At 36.6% G+C, this 16083-nt stretch overlaps 2 protein-coding genes across 2 annotated transcripts; one reads left to right on the forward strand and one right to left on the reverse strand.

Moving 5' to 3' along the window:
* Positions 1-506: 506 nt before the first annotated feature.
* On the forward strand, positions 507-4690 carry LOC114519693 (serine/threonine-protein kinase DCLK1-like). The gene is made up of 2 exons (XM_028539869.1): positions 507-2523; positions 2775-4690. Exons 1-2 carry the CDS (start codon positions 979-981, stop codon positions 3333-3335), a joined length of 2106 nt encoding a protein of 701 aa, XP_028395670.1. The 5' UTR covers positions 507-978; the 3' UTR covers positions 3336-4690.
* A 25-nt stretch (positions 4691-4715) lies between these two features.
* LOC114519689 (polycystic kidney disease protein 1-like 2) lies at positions 4716-12717 on the reverse strand. The gene is made up of 12 exons (XM_028539863.1): positions 12507-12717; positions 11903-12019; positions 11169-11375; positions 10814-11065; positions 10393-10593; positions 9890-10267; positions 9318-9548; positions 8346-9219; positions 7709-8049; positions 7340-7630; positions 7001-7169; positions 4716-6874 (listed from the first exon to the last, which is right to left on the reverse strand). Exons 1-12 carry the CDS (start codon positions 12618-12620, stop codon positions 5445-5447), a joined length of 4605 nt encoding a protein of 1534 aa, XP_028395664.1. The 5' UTR covers positions 12621-12717; the 3' UTR covers positions 4716-5444.
* Positions 12718-16083: the final 3366 nt, after the last annotated feature.

Here is a 16083-nt window from a genome sequence, read left to right on the forward strand (position 1 = left end):
ATATGCGGTATCCAGTTTCATGGAAATTCAGTCCTATAAGTAATAAGTTATTTGAGTAATTTGATCCGGAAAAGATTAGTTGCTCTTGACTTCAATGATCCAATAAGGAATGGTCAAGTTTTTAATAATGTGACGCCCCGCTCCACCATAATAAATTTCAGCGTCATTTTATTTCAGCTGCACAAACTGTCATGTACATAATCATAGCTTCCATTATACATTATTGTATAATTTGCTGATTTACTACAATACTACCATTCGTTTATATCATTTTTGCTGGGTTTACAATTTACAAAGCCCAATGAATGATACAAAAGTAATGCGATGTGACACTGTGTCTACAAAATATGAGAATTATTATTTGTAGACGTCCATAAACCGTAAGACATACATTTGACAAGTAAAATATCCTATTGTTAAAATTTGAATACTTTATGCACTGCATAACGACGAACATGAAACATATCGTTATAATTGTCTACTGTTGCTATAGCTACCTGTGTGCCATAAATTTATATATAAACGTGCGAAAAAAATTTCGGTTTTGTTTAAATTCATAAAGCGAAGCTTTATTTGCAACATTTGAGAGAACTTCCTGATATATAGCTGAACTAAAAAACAACTTCACGTCAACGTTTTGGACAGAGGTTATTCATACTAGCCTCTTCAAATTGCTTGCTTGTCTGGCGAACTTGTGAATATTTTGGATTGCCTTGTCGGTGAGGAAGAATTACGTGGGGTCTGCCGGATATAGTGATATCCTGTGAGTTGTATGAAACGTTTCCCACGTTTAGACTCGTATTTATAATATCTTCGTGGACGATCCATATAAAGAATCCCAGCAGGCTATATATCCCATCATAGCCATCTAATACATGGACAAACTTTAGCAAGAGTCACACTGTAATGTAAACAATATCATATGGCTTATTAATAACTCGTGATATACCAAAGGTTTATTTTTATTACGGAATTTATATGTATAATATGGCTATACGAGCAGCCAAAAATGTGGTTCCAAAAGTAGTGACTTTTTATAAAAACGGAGACAAGTTTTTTAGAGGCTATAAACTAGCTATTACTCCTCAGAAGTATCGTAATATGGAAACGTTGCTGAATGATCTTACAAGGTTGTTAAACCTACCGCTCGGAGCAAGATATGTACTCACAAAAACTGGAAAAGCTGTGGAAAATTTACAAGAATTCGAAAGTGGCCAGGGATACATCTGTTCGTCATTTCCCAAACTTAAGAATTTAAGATATGGTGTCGGTGACAATCTTCCATATTGGAATTCTTCGAAGCATGTTAACAAAGACAAAGCGACACAATCGACTAAATATTACACAACCTCTAAAGGTTCGACAGAGCAGACATCACCCAGGAAACGATCTGATACTATCAAACCTAGAATAATAACAGTGATTCGGTATGGGCATAAGCCTAGAAGAAGTGCAAAGGTTTTATTGAACAAACGAACCGCCCAGACCTTCGACCAAGTGTTAGACGAGGTGACTTTGGCCATTGGTGTATGGGGAACTAATGGTGTTCGACGTTTGTATGATCTGACTGGCAAGCGTTTGACTGAGCTCTCTGATCTTTTTAAGCAAGATGATTGTTTTATTGCTGTTGGAAATGAAAAATTTAATGTTTCTGACTTAGAAGACTTAATTCAGGGTGTTAAGGTGAATGGATCGCAGAAAATAAGATTACCATCAATCAACAGCACAGATGAAAGTGATGTCAGTCCGTCCACCCACCACAGACCTTCCCCACGCAATCCCCAATCTAAGAATTCTGTGAAACTGCCCACAATTAGAAGGAAGAGCGAAAATGATAGTAACACGAGTTCTCTGAATTCTACCCAGGGACTTAAGGAAAATATTGTGAACAAACAGACTGTGCAAAAGTGTACACCTAAGAATGGAAAGAAAAACTGCTCTCAGAATGAAGATCAGAGCATTGGTAAAAATAACCAAAGTTTGAAAGATACAAATATCAAAAGTAGTTCTGAGAAAAAAGGTAATATTTCCCAAGGAGAGACACTAAGTTCACCTGAAGATACAAGCCATGGGTTAGCATTTAATCGAGGACAAAAAAGTGAATCTAGAAAAAAAATTGATAACATAGAACTTATTTATTCAGTAGGAGAAAAAATTGGTGATGGTAATTTTGCAGTCGTTAGGATTGGTACAAACAAGGAAACTAAACAAAAACATGCATTAAAAATTATTGACAGAAAGAAAATAGTAGGGAAAGAGAACATGCTGAAGGATGAAATAAGAATCATGAAAGCATGTAGCCATGGTAATATTGTTAAATTGTATGATACCATTGATACAGAGTTTGATGTTTACTTGGTAATGGAACTCATTACTGGCGGAGATCTATTTGATGAAATATCTAATGCTGTAAAGTTTGAGGAACCAATTGCAAGCTCATTTGCGCAAGATATTGCGAATGCACTAGAATATCTTCACAAGCAGAATATTGTTCATAGAGATTTGAAGCCAGAGAATTTATTGGTAAGAATTAGTTTAATTAGGTATTAATTAGCTGGGACAACTACTAAGCATGACATTTGTCTGGTTCTCATGATCTTCGTGGGTGGGATAAAAATTGAAAATTTTTCCTATGATAGTGGACCTTGTTGTGGGGAATTTCATTAACTATGATAAAGAATTAAATATTACATTTATCCCAGCTAGAATATGGTATTTTAAATGAGTATTATCAACAGCACCTAAAATGTAATGTTATTCTTTACACATTTTAGGTTCATATTTCATCAAATGGAAAGAAGCACTTGAAACTGGCTGATTTTGGTTTAGCCGTGGAGGTTAGGGTACCTCTATTTACAGTGTGTGGCACGCCGACCTACGTTGCCCCAGAGATATTAGAAGAGACTGGGTACGGTCTCAAAGTTGATGTCTGGGCTGCTGGAGTTATTATCTACATCATGTTATGTGGCTTCCCCCCGTTCCGCAGTCCTAATAAAGACCAGGACGAGTTGTTCGATCTAATTATTGCCGGGGATTACGAGTTCCTACCTCCCTACTGGGACGATGTTTCCCAAGATGCCAAAGATTTAGTTAGTAAACTACTGGTAATCGATACCAAACAGAGATTTACAGCACAGGAAATTCTTAATCATCACTGGATTCAAGATCACCAGAAAGAAAGCATTGATGAAGAGGTTTCTTTTTCCGACCGCGAGTTTAATGCAAGACGGAAGTTCAAAGGTGCTGCCATTGCCATAGCGAGCTCAAATCGACTACAGAATATCGTACAGTTTCAGTTTAAACGGGGGGAAAAGTTGCTAGAGCAACGTTCTTAATTTCTAAAGGCCTACTAAAGCTTTATTTAAACTAAATTTACGCTAAAATTAAAAGCCTCCGGCTCAGTCGGCTCAGTTTCATAAAACGGGGGGAGAAGATAAAAATGCAGGTGAAGATTTTTTACTGTAGATTTCTACTAATATTGGCGATGTCTGTAGAGTAATCATTCCATGGCTAACTTACACGAATCAAATTGTATCAAATTAGGTTCAGTCAGTGTTAGGACTTTGTTGGGATTATACTCGTAATTTCCCCGACGAAGAATTCACTTACCAGAGATCAGCTATATATGGTGTAATATTTATCTTTTTTAAGAGTTTTAGTGAGCGGAAAGGCATCTCAACAATATAAAAATGTCATGGGAGTTTTAAATTTATGCTGATTATGCATTTAAATCACGACGTGTATAGTTGAGTCACATAAAAAAGGCAATTTACGTGCAAATAACTCACTACAGCTGAAAAAGTTGGTTACGAAATGTTGTAAAATAAGGAAGATATAGCCTTGCAAAGTTTGCAAACATTGTTTATACTTTTGTGCTTCGCACGGAAATTGTTACCATTTTCGGCCTGAATGCATTGTGGTATTAATTTCCGGGCGTAATACAAAAGTACACAAAATTTGCAAACTTTGCAAGGCTATATTTTCCGCATATTTCAACATTTCGTAACCAAGCTTTGCATTTTTACTAATTTTAATACGCTCTTTTTAGCTGTGGTGAATCAGTTGCACTTCCTATTTTGGATCAAAACGTACTAGTCTAAAATGCAAAAGTATCTAATCTTCACGCATGCGTGGGCATTAATATATAAAAAGGCATTCATATCATGTACTCTTAAATCTTAAGTTAATTTGCCGCCTTTGTTTAAAATTTCAAATCCAACCGGTTAATAACATTGGACAATGTAAGCATGCAATGAAAACGTTTTCTTACACAGACACTGCTAAAGTATATATGTAGCTGGCTTGATACACTCTGTAGTGTACACGTTATGCTGATTGTATCAGTATTTTAAAATGTATTACTAGTCTGAAAACATTTTATCGTATTATGATCCTTGCACTCTATATTAGAGCAAAATAAATAATATATGATACGTCATAGTGGACAATATCATTCATGTACGTAATTTTCAGCTTGCCCGGTTGGTTACTCGGAGTATAATATGATAACAATAATCAATATGCACCATCGCTTTGACATAATATCATAGCTTAAGATAGATTCCCAGAATGTCAAAGCACAAATAAAAAAAGTGGTAAGAGATATTTCGCAAAGGATTTAAAATCACTTTACGATTGATAAAGTTCACCAATATTGTTATTTCAATAACAAACAGAACAGAAAAAACAAACAGAGCAGAAAAATAAATCTGAAGTAATGATTACGCGTTTATTTCAAATTCGCCACACAAGTCATGATATTTTCTTACAAATTCGCTACACAAGTCATGATGTTTTCTTACAAATAAATTACAATGCACAAAAATCAGCGCGAACAATATAATTATGATAAATGAATCATTATATAATATTACATTCAGTGCAAAAATCCACAAAATCGTCCAATTTTCGAGTTCGTGCTGGGATAAGTTATGGGAAAATGTTTGCAACAAACAGTATTAAATAATTGGAATAATGTGCAATCTACAAGATTTCTATGTTTTAAATTATGATCACAGAATACATTGCTTACAAGAAACAAGCTGTAAATAAAAGCTTAAGAAATTTATGACGAAACTTCAAAGCAAATATATTTTTCGACTGTCAATTCAAATACAGTCTGCTGTAACGTTTTAGGACGGTTTTGCTGTCCATTTTCTGACTAACTTTGGCTGGCGAACTAATAATGAACAGAACCTTAATTAGGTTTCAGAAAAAAAATTGAGTAAGATTTCAGCCGAATTGACAACTTCAATCTTATTTTCTCAATTATTTTTCTCAATTATTTGTGAAGCTATAGGCACCTGCCTGAGTTCGAAAAATTACATCAACATTCAACCACTCCATAAAGGGTTTCTAAAAAATTGTAGTTTCAATAATATATGTAGACACAAAAGAAAAACTTTCATGTATAGATTATGATTATATAATATTTATGATACTGATCAGCTCATCAAAAGCAACAGAGCTTTTTTCTTGGAATCATCGTCCTCAAACTGATCAACGCGCATATTCTCAACAACATCGCGATGTTCTTGCTTCTCTACGAAATCCAACAATTCTTGCATCTTTCTATCCAGGATTACTGTGGCTGGAGTCTGGTACTTCTTCTTCAATGGCGCGACATAGGTTGGCTTAAATCCATACTCGTGTTCGAAATCAGAAATTGTTGGCGATGGTTTGTTACGGAATCCAAGCCAAGATTTGAAACGTGCTGTCATGTAGTCGACGATCTCGTATTCATTCTCTTGTAGGTCGTTGTCGCCTTTCACTACCTTGAATGCATCATTCAGAATCACCAGGAACACATTCATGAGCAGAAATACGACCACGATGCAATAAACAGCCAAGACAACTGCACTAGCCACGAAGGTATCATGACTTAGATTCATATACTTGAATTTTCCGAGGATAATATTCAGCAGGGTCTCTGTGGTGCTCAGGATGCTTGAAAACATGTCGATGTTGGTTTGGAAGAGAAGATACGCGACACTAACACATGCAATAAACGCCACTGCAAACAGGATAAGAAAATTGAACATATCCCAAGCGGCATACTTTAATGTCGAGCCAAGCAAGGACATGCGTCGATTAAAACGGAACAAACGAAGGAACTTGATTGACGTAAGAAACACCAGAAAAGCAATAACAACTCCATACAACTGGTCAGCAGTAGCCACGTAACGGAAACTAACAAAGTTTTCTGGGTCGTCATTGAATTTTGCCTTTGTCCATTTGTTTGCAATAAATCGGAGGATATAGAAGGCCAAACATGTCCAACCTACAGCAATGATACTCATCTCGATCCAATTCCAAAACTGATGCCAATATTTGGCGCCTTCATTTACCATTTGTTTAATCGTTTTGTACGTGAAAACAGCAATAGATATTATGAACACAAGTTCGCATGCCAAAACAAAGATTCTGTAGTTGCCAATAAATTCATCCAATCGCGTGGCTTGGATTTGGAAGGTTGCTGAGCATCCCCCAGATGCAGGACACTCAAACAAGATTGTAATAATACAATGAAGATTCTTTCCGGGGTAAAACAACGCGAACTCTACAAAGACAGCACGTGTTTTTCCATCAATCCACCAGGTTCCATTCAGTTCATTGATCTGTCGGAGAGCTTCATCTTTCTTCTTTTCCAATTTAAGGACATAACCACCACCTCGATATGTCGCCAGATCTGCCCAGAACGGTCTTTCATAAAGTTCAGTTTGGGTTCTGTATTGCCACATGTAGCCGGCGGCAGACATGTTGGAAGGCACCCACTTAACATCGTTGTATTTTTCTCGATATTCATCAGAGAATGAATACTCAGCTTCACAACCGTCGATTTTACCCTCGAGTTCTGAAGATATGTCGCAGGTATCTACAAAATACGTTCAATTGTAAGAAACAAAAAAAGTTTAGAAATAGTTATTATTCAAGTACTCTTCACATACATATGTCATTGAACTGACTACATGTACACGATCTTTCATATGATGACGCTTACCCTCTTTTATTCGCAAAAGTCTCAGTCTAGGGCTCCCAATGAGATAGCCTACTCCGTCTGATATATAACACCCCGCTTTATCAGTCATATTGTTGTACCACTTTTCATGCGAGAGCCCCGGGATTATGACTTCAGTAATCCACATCAATAAATCCTTTTTGTTTTTTGTCTGCAAGAAATCATGAAATTGATGATACAACAACCTTCAGTATAGAGCACGTATAATATTTCATATTCAGGATCCGTTTAAAAATCCTCCTATAGATTTACCTAATACCTGATATAGAGGTTTATATATAGTAAGTAGATCAGATATATATTTTAGATTTTTCAATATACCATAAAAATATCATGTTTGAGAGATCCTCTTTTAAAGGCAAAATTCTCACTATCATCACTAAGATCTGTAAATGTTTTCTCCATAGATGTAGACAATCTGTGGGCATCCGGTTCACGATGACCATAAGCAATTAGCAAAACAATCCACCAGAAGAAAAAGAACTGTATGACTTCACGACAAACACCGAACATCTTCCTCTCTTTCTGACGGTAAAGTCTCATCTTTTTTAATTTTAATTCATCAGGTGGCTTCCGTTCAGCCTTTGCCCTCACCTTGCCGTCTGGATTTGCCTGAAGGTTAAAAATATAGAGTTTGCCAGCGGTACATTCAATGGAGTTACACATTGTTCACAGAAAAAAGATCCTTACGTTATGCAAACTTTCTCGAATCCATCTCTCATCTTGTATCAATTTATCATTCTCCTCATTCACGTCAACATTGTTTGGTTTCCTGATAACAAATGCCACAAAAAGAGACAAAGCAAATATCTTGATAGGCTGTGACACCAGAATATCTTGAAAAACTGAGATAGCTAATGCTGTTAACCATTGCTCTTGTCGTCGTTTACCAAACTGAAGACCATAAAGTACGGTAAAGAAAGCCGCTGTTAGACTAGTAGTGATCACCAAGAACCATGCTATGAACACAAACCACCATGGAAGAAGACGCATTCTCGTAGTTCCTTGTGTCTCCACATGTGGAGTTTCATCTAAAACAAATAACATTAAGACGTTTCTTTAGGACTGTAAAGAAATCCAAAAATATCCCATTGCATTATACCTCAAAAAACTATTTTAATTGGCGATGTTTTTCAAGAAGATCATGCACGTATAGGTAAAGAAACCTAGATTCACGATCATCAGTGTTTTGGGAAAAGTGGTTTCAGTTTTTAGGATGTTCTATTTTTTCATATTCTGTTTTTTAATTAAATTATACAAAAAAGCCATTTGGTCGCCAAAAAAACGTGACAGAAAAACCTTACAGCAAAAAGGTTATAGCTTTTACCTGCTTGGTTTTTCGATTGATTTTTTCTTTTATTCCTGTCCATTTCGATGTCCCCCAAACTTATAGCAACGCCTGGAGTTTTCTTTGGTTTTGCTGAACTGCCTCCAGTGAGGTATTTTGAACTCTTTGTGGGTCTGGCAGCGATGCGTCTGAAGATGGATACAATAAGCAAGTTGATTGGAAATACGATCAAGCTGGACTGTATTCCCACCATTATTTCATGCCAGGTGAACTGATATGGACCGACGTCGACGTCAACATTGTTCTCAGCAGCCACAGGCACTTTGAAAAACATTGCGTTCACCAGCATGGTACAGAGCAACAGACATAGACAGCAGGTGACTCTTTGCGCATGAGTAAAACGACTTTGAGCGGGACGGAGAACAATGGAGAACCACAAATGTCCATCGCTGAATCCTTGCGTAGTGTTTTGCATGAATAAATATTGGAAATCTTTTAGTTCCTCGGGGCCTGCGACTGGTATCAGTCTTTCAACCAAACCATCGCCTTCGTCACAAGCAAGCCAACTGTTACACAAGAAGAAATATTGTTCTCCACTCTCAACATCGCGTATGATTACCTCAGATAGGAACCATGATGGATCAGGACCAGAGTTATCATGCCATATACGTATATACTGCAAGGAGCCTAGAGAGTTCGCTGTGGTAACAAGATATGAATCTTGGGATGTTCTTTTGAAGGAGAGCGCTGACGTTCGCTGTAACAAACGCGGTTCGCTGTCACCATTATCTCCGGTTATTATTATGGATGCCTCTGCTGTTGAGCCGGCATTTCGTCGGCTGCCAGTGAAAAGAGTTACTTCATATCTGCAGTTGTCATATGGTTCGTTATCAGCGGCACAGTGGAGAGTAGTCTAAAATAAGTAACAAAAAAACAACCACGCGGTTTCACGATTACGTCTTCACATATTAGTTTTAGACGAAAACAACTCATTTAAACATATACATTTACCTTGTAAGATTTCTTCCGATCCTTTCTAAGTGCCCAAACCATTGCAAAAAGATAAACTCCAGCAATGACACAAATGGTTGCGAGAAGTGCAGGATAGTCGGCAAGATTTGCCAGGTTATCGATCTGTGCAGCGACATCAAGCTTATTGGGTGCCACCAGGAAATTCGACCCAAACAACGTAGCGTGGTTGCACAAACATACAACCAACTCCTGAGTTGAACGACGATCGGGCTAAAAAGACCAAACCACTGTTCAGTTGCACAGAAAAAAAACAATTTTAAGCCAGCCTAGGCTGCCTAGCTTAAGTAAATGAGGAAATTAAATGAGAAAATTGCCTTCCATTCAATAGAATTTTAATACATTCAAAAAATAAATAAATTAAGTGTGAGCTAGTTTATACGGCGCGTTTTGTTATTTTGTCCCAAACACTAAAATAATAAATAATAAGATATAACAATAAAATAATGAAATGATAACGAGGCTATATGAATCTTATTATCTGTTGTTTGAATTGAATTTTCGACGAGGCCAAATTGCGACACAAACTAAGCCTTAATTAGTATTATTCCTACCTTACAACCGTCGGAGATCCAAGATTTGTTCGCTTCGTGGTAAAAATTACAGCCAATTTGATACGATATAAATGTATAATTTGCTTGGACGAATTCATTTCCGACGCTACTTGCAACTCCAACATAATACTTGAGACCATTTATTGTATCATTTCCCAAAAACAGAGGGTCTGTAGAGTTAACATTGAATGTATAATTGAAGTCGTATTTTTTCAGAGTCGGAGTCCCTTCCCGACGACAGTAGACTGTAAAGTTTGTCATATTATCGTGTGGTTTAATCTCAACGACATATGCATTGTTTACAGAGCTTAAGTGAAGAACATAGACCACCAATTTATCTAATTGTGTTCTTTCAGACTTTGTCTTGTTGTAAATCGTCTATAGAAAAAGTTCAGGAAAGGAATATATTACGATACGGACTGCGAAACACAGCTGTTACGTAAACAAGCTATATACCTAAATTTCCACCACAAACGGACATCATCTCATCATAATGTACTTACACTGTTTCCATTATTTTCATTCTCGGTTTCATTTTCAGGCACTTTTCGTGGAATCTTAATGGTAAGATAATCAGGTAAATTTTGTACTTTGAGAGGGGTACCATCTTCTTGTTTCAGTTCCAAGGAAATCGAGCTCGAGTCAACAACAGCTGAGGTATTGGAGGTACTTGTTTGATAAGGATTCTCCCTTATAAACAGTCCCTATAAAACAAAGTGTGGGAACTGCTGTGAAATATGCATATATGAAAATTAGTAGCTGACGCAGAATTTCATGCAAAATCCTCATGCGGGCATTCAAATTTTTTGAAAGAAGCGGTCGCTTGGTATGTCTTTATATGTATAACTAATCGTGATATATTACAAAACATAAATCGACGTTAAGAGTGGATCGATTGAATAAATTAAACAAAAGATGATTTACCACAATGTCTACGGCTTTTGAGCCACCCAAAGATCCAACATCGAAATCATCTGGGAGATCTACTGTCGCATTATTGTCACTTGAAAACTTCACAGACGATCCGTTTGTTAATTGAGCACTGGCACGACGAAGTGAAAGTTGTAAATTATCTGTCTTCATTAAAACACTTTGTTCATCCGGCACTTTCTTCTTCAGAATGGAGTCAGTTGTTACGTTTACAATTTGGAATGCTTGATCAACGTTGCGATTAACCTACAAAGGAAAGTCTAGTTTTCAGTTTCAATGCCAAGTTTTTAACATTTCCTAGCTATATAGCTATCTTTTTCAAAGTAGTACGATGATAAGGCAATTTTACCTCATCTGTGTCTTCTAACGGAACAGTTTCATTATTCTTTTGTTTTTCACGTATTTTAGCTTGAGTCTTTGACGATATGGCTAATACATTGCCACACAATTTTGTCAGACCAAGAGATGTATCCTCAATAATAACATTCCCAATATCTTCCTCGGCCTCATCATTAAGAAAGGTAGACGTTTTGAGGCAGGCATCGAGGGATTGTTTCTAAAATATAATAATTTTAATTTATAATATATCGGCACTGTGTGACCAGATTTGGGTTCTTTTTCTTTTAGTAAAATTTGATAATTTCTCATGAGAAACCTTGAGCAAAATGGTTACAATAAAATTTTAGCAAAGATGAATAGTTCCTGCTTTGTTCATGCAGGAAAGTATATTTTTTTAACCAGCGATTCTTTACTAATAAAGACAACTAAAAACTTAATTTTAAGGATCGGTATAAAATTTGATAACTAATTACCACTGGTAATAATCGCTGAAAATATCTAGTCAAACCTACAGCTATATCGGCATTTCTTTTTTTTAGCTATACTAACAACAAAAAGACTAAATTTTGCCTTTTGAATTCAACGAGGACGATTTCACGATCATGCAAAGTTTTCGATTACCCTGGCCTGAACGAAGGCAATTTTTCCACTACTGTTACAAAATATGGCTTAGAAATATTTAAGGTTACTGATCAAAACAAATTTCCCGAGGTTTCTCCTCCACTTTTACTGGCCTCAACAAACCTGAGTGTCCTTCGGTACATCGCCCCCCACTGCAAATGAAAGGGTATCAATGATCTGTCTCCGTGAATCAAGGTCCTCCGGCAAACCTTCGACGAGTTTTCCGACGATTTTAAGTGCCTAGAATAAAATGTTTTACAATGTAAGTTAATAAATACGCGAAAATTCACTGATAAATGTTTGAAAGTACACTTTTTTTAGCTAAATGAAATAACAAGTAGACTATATAAAATTAAAATATATATGAAACAAAATATAGCATACATATAATTTTTAAGAGTGCATGCATGTTGAGTCAAACTTTTGTGTTGCGGTGAAATAACTCCCTGCCTCTGCAGGGAATTTATTAACGATATTAAAAAATGTTTGCTTGGTATTAGTGAAAACATTTTGCGACCGACCCATAATAAAACTTGCAGATAAACAACCTAGTCCTAAATTTTCTTCGAAATTCATCTGCCTAAAAGGTCGCGTTGACTAAAAGGAGTTGATATATTGGGATACGGAGGAAACAGACCGAAGGAGTTTTTGAGGTAAAATGAACAACTATACAACTTTTGTAATTTCATAAACTAAAATATACTTGTTATACATTCATTTAAATTACTTCTTTTTTCTTTTCATGATGATCTGAATTTTCATCCACTTCTTCTTCAGAATAGATATTCGTTGTATTTTTTGTGTCCGTTGTATTTATGGTGTTTACTTCCTGCATCTTCATCGTCAAGTCCTTTGAAAAGACCCATCGCTATCATATTAGCTGCTTGGATATTCCCAGTATTAATAAGGTCGTCAACCTTTTTCGAAGAATTCCTAACTTCAGTTAAGTCCACTGTGGCTGCTTTGACCTAGATAGAAGAAGTTATCGTAAATTTTAATTTTGCATAAGTTTCCACCAAGGGGCACTTTTCTCAGAGCTGCAGGTTTGCAGGGGACCCCGGAATAAACAAAACCATTGCTGAAAGCAAAAATAATCCAGAAAATAATCATAAAAATAAATTTGCATTTCCCGGGTAGGTCGATCCAGATGTGTTAAATATTGTGAAAAATATCACCCCTAAAACGAAGGAAATGACATTTTTATCGACTGTAAATTTCAAATTTCTTTAGGGGAGAATGCACTGATCCAAACCTCCTCGAAATGCTTTACTTCCCAAAAATAAAACCCTGATAACAAACCTTAATAAATTACATTAACTATACCATTTTTGTGACGTTTTTGGTTAGGAGTTTGCATGGGCTCCAAATAAGAATTATGCCCCGGGCCTTCTATAAGATGCTGAGTGCAGTTGTTGGTATAGGAATGTACAATGTTTGGTGACTGACGTAAGTGTGGAAAAACGTATCAGACGAAAGTGGCTTAAATATTGATGCTTAGAATAATCTGGGGATAACTGAAAGTATATGTTTCCAAGCAACGTGGCCTCTACGCCACTCGATATTTTTTTCTACTTTTTCAACGGTCAGAACACAATTTATCAGTTCCATATCGATATTTCGATAGTTTATCAATCAGCATAACTATAAATATTGTCGGATTTGAACGTAGAAAAACAAGAAATGAATAAATTGAACAGTTGTTTCAGACACATACCTTGACAGGAAAAGAAATAGAACCATAGGCTTTGAACGGATCTTCAACATTTATTGACACGGTGAAATTGTTTTCGTATTTATCTGGCGCGGCAGGAAGTTCCAAGTCCACTACAGTGCTTTTTGGGCCGTGATACCACAAAAAACTCTGTTTTTCTTCATCAACACCAAAGGAATAGAATGCTTTATAGGATAAAACTGTATCAGGTTCATCGTCGACCCAGTTACTACAATTGAACGAAAAGTTGGTTTTCCTTGCAATTCCAATTCTTGGTGTTAATGTACAGCTGCCACCAACGGGTGGAGAATTTGTTACCACTTTATAGGACACAAAGCCACCTTTCTCTGAAATGTAATCAGAAATTTTGTTGTAATGTGGTAATCAAAATCGTGAATATTGAGCCAGAGGAAGAGTGTGACTGGATCGAGTTATGGCAGCCGAGCCATCAAGCACACGCACTGCATGCATAGCTTTTTAGCAAATGTCGGAATTTTTAGGCATAATGATTTTGCCGCATTGACTTAAAAACATTGCATTGATTTTCAACGTTTTTTCTATATGCAAATAGGTTTGATCACCTACCGGCGTCGTTTGTAACAAAAAGTTTGAAGATATACTCTTTCTTAAGTTGGAAGGTCCCAGCCTTTACCACTAAACTGGCGGAATTATTAGATGTCAAAGTTCTGTTCGGCCATATATCTTGTGATGTTTGATTCGAGGTAGCACTAGCTAACGTCCAGTTATATTTCAGTCCTTCGCAGTTTTCGAGACAGTCACTTGTTATTGATAGACGAGCTTCTGGGTTGACCTTGGCAGCGCAATTTGACACACACCTGCAATATATTAATGGACAAAAGTCGACACTCCAAAAATGTATTTCTATTATAAAATGATAGAATCTGTTAAGCGTCGTACTAGGGCACTAATTCCGCTCGGAAGTTAGGAAATTACACCCGGGGAAATTACATATAGCGGAATCAAACGTCGTCCAAATTTTATGTCATGGACGTTGGATGGTTTTGTATTTTGTAAAGCTTTTGTGAAGCGACAAAATTGTTCGAGTGAAGTCCACTGGTGAAGCCTGGTGATCAGTCTTACACTGACCTATACCAGTGACCTATATACTAGAAAATGTTCATATACTTGATCTGTAGCATAGGTCAGTGGTCGTAATATGTTATTTTCTATAGCTACCGCCAAATGGCCCAAATCTCACCTTTGTGTAATTTGAAATTAATAGTACTCGGTTTGTTTAAAAATCTTGTCAAATTAGACTCGGCCTGGTGGCTTTAATATTTCAAACAACAATTGCACTCATATACCTGCCATCACTCATACTATACAAATACTATACTACTACACATACTATACAAACTATACAAATCGACATAATGGTAAATTACCTGAGTTTTAGTTCTGGTGGCTTTCCTGGTATTGCATTTATTTCCTGTGTATAACTTCCTTTGTGGCTCTTATCGTTCTTGTCAGAAACGAGCACTGTGAACTGGTATGTTTTTCCTTCTAAAAGAATTCTTTCACGAAAAGTAGTGTTGCGTTCACCTTTTCTAAAGCTAAGATTTTTACCACCACCAAAACAACCGCCTTGCTCATTATCTCCTTTGATTTTACATTCCCAATTGAAATCTAGATCTTTATTATGTCTTTTGAATGGATCCATTGAATCTTCAGCATTCAGGTAGAAGGCCTTATTCCAGACTATAGACCGGGCGCTGCCACCTTCGATTATGACAACTAACGGTGGTCGTTTGAATTTAACGTAAACAATCTCCTGCGAACTCGCTTTCTTCTTCTCATCTTTAAACTTCGCCTCTAATTGAAATTGGTACAGTCCCGGGTCTAGGGCCTTTCTAGCAATGAGCAGTGAAGATTTGTTTCTTGAGGGAAATTTGGCATAGCTAAAAAAAGGTTTCGATAGTCAGTATATATAGCATTGAATAAGATAATCGACAAATATACTACCCCACCTACCCTAGTGTCTTTCATATTTAGATTGGGGGCACAACTCCCTCCCTCTCTTCAGCCCCATGTTCCTTCCCCCACTCAATCCGTTTTTGGCACACGATGAAAGCCTAGCACATTTTGAATTTATGATGTTTTTATACTACCTTTGGTAAATGAGCTTCGTTCCTTTTTCTTATTTTTAGATAAAATACAAGCACATTGAAAAAGGCTCTGAATAGAGGAAATGACTGATTAAAGAATCCTCCGGAGAACATGCCACCCTATTGCTAAATACAGTCATGCACGATAGGCATTCCTCTGCTCCACAGAAGGGAGGACGAATAAGTCTTCTTAAACTTAAAATCGTAAAAACAATCCCTGATACTTACTCCACTTCTCTGTGTTTATCTGGTGGGATTACAGATGAATTTGTTGTCTTAAGAAGATATTCATCGGCTTTAAAAATCCTCCATTCAGTTACAATAGAGTCTGCGCAATCTGCTTTATATGTACCAAAAAGTGTGTATTGAGTCCCATATGGCATGCTGGTTGGACGTTTTGCGTCTTTGCTTACACCCACGATTGTAATCTTTGGTAAAAAACATGGTTTTTTCTCGATATCCACGTG

This window comes from Dendronephthya gigantea, unplaced genomic scaffold, assembly GCF_004324835.1.
Source record: "Dendronephthya gigantea isolate DGI-Jeju-01 unplaced genomic scaffold, DenGig_1.0 000000F, whole genome shotgun sequence".
Taxonomy (NCBI): Eukaryota; Metazoa; Cnidaria; class Anthozoa; order Malacalcyonacea; family Nephtheidae; genus Dendronephthya; species Dendronephthya gigantea.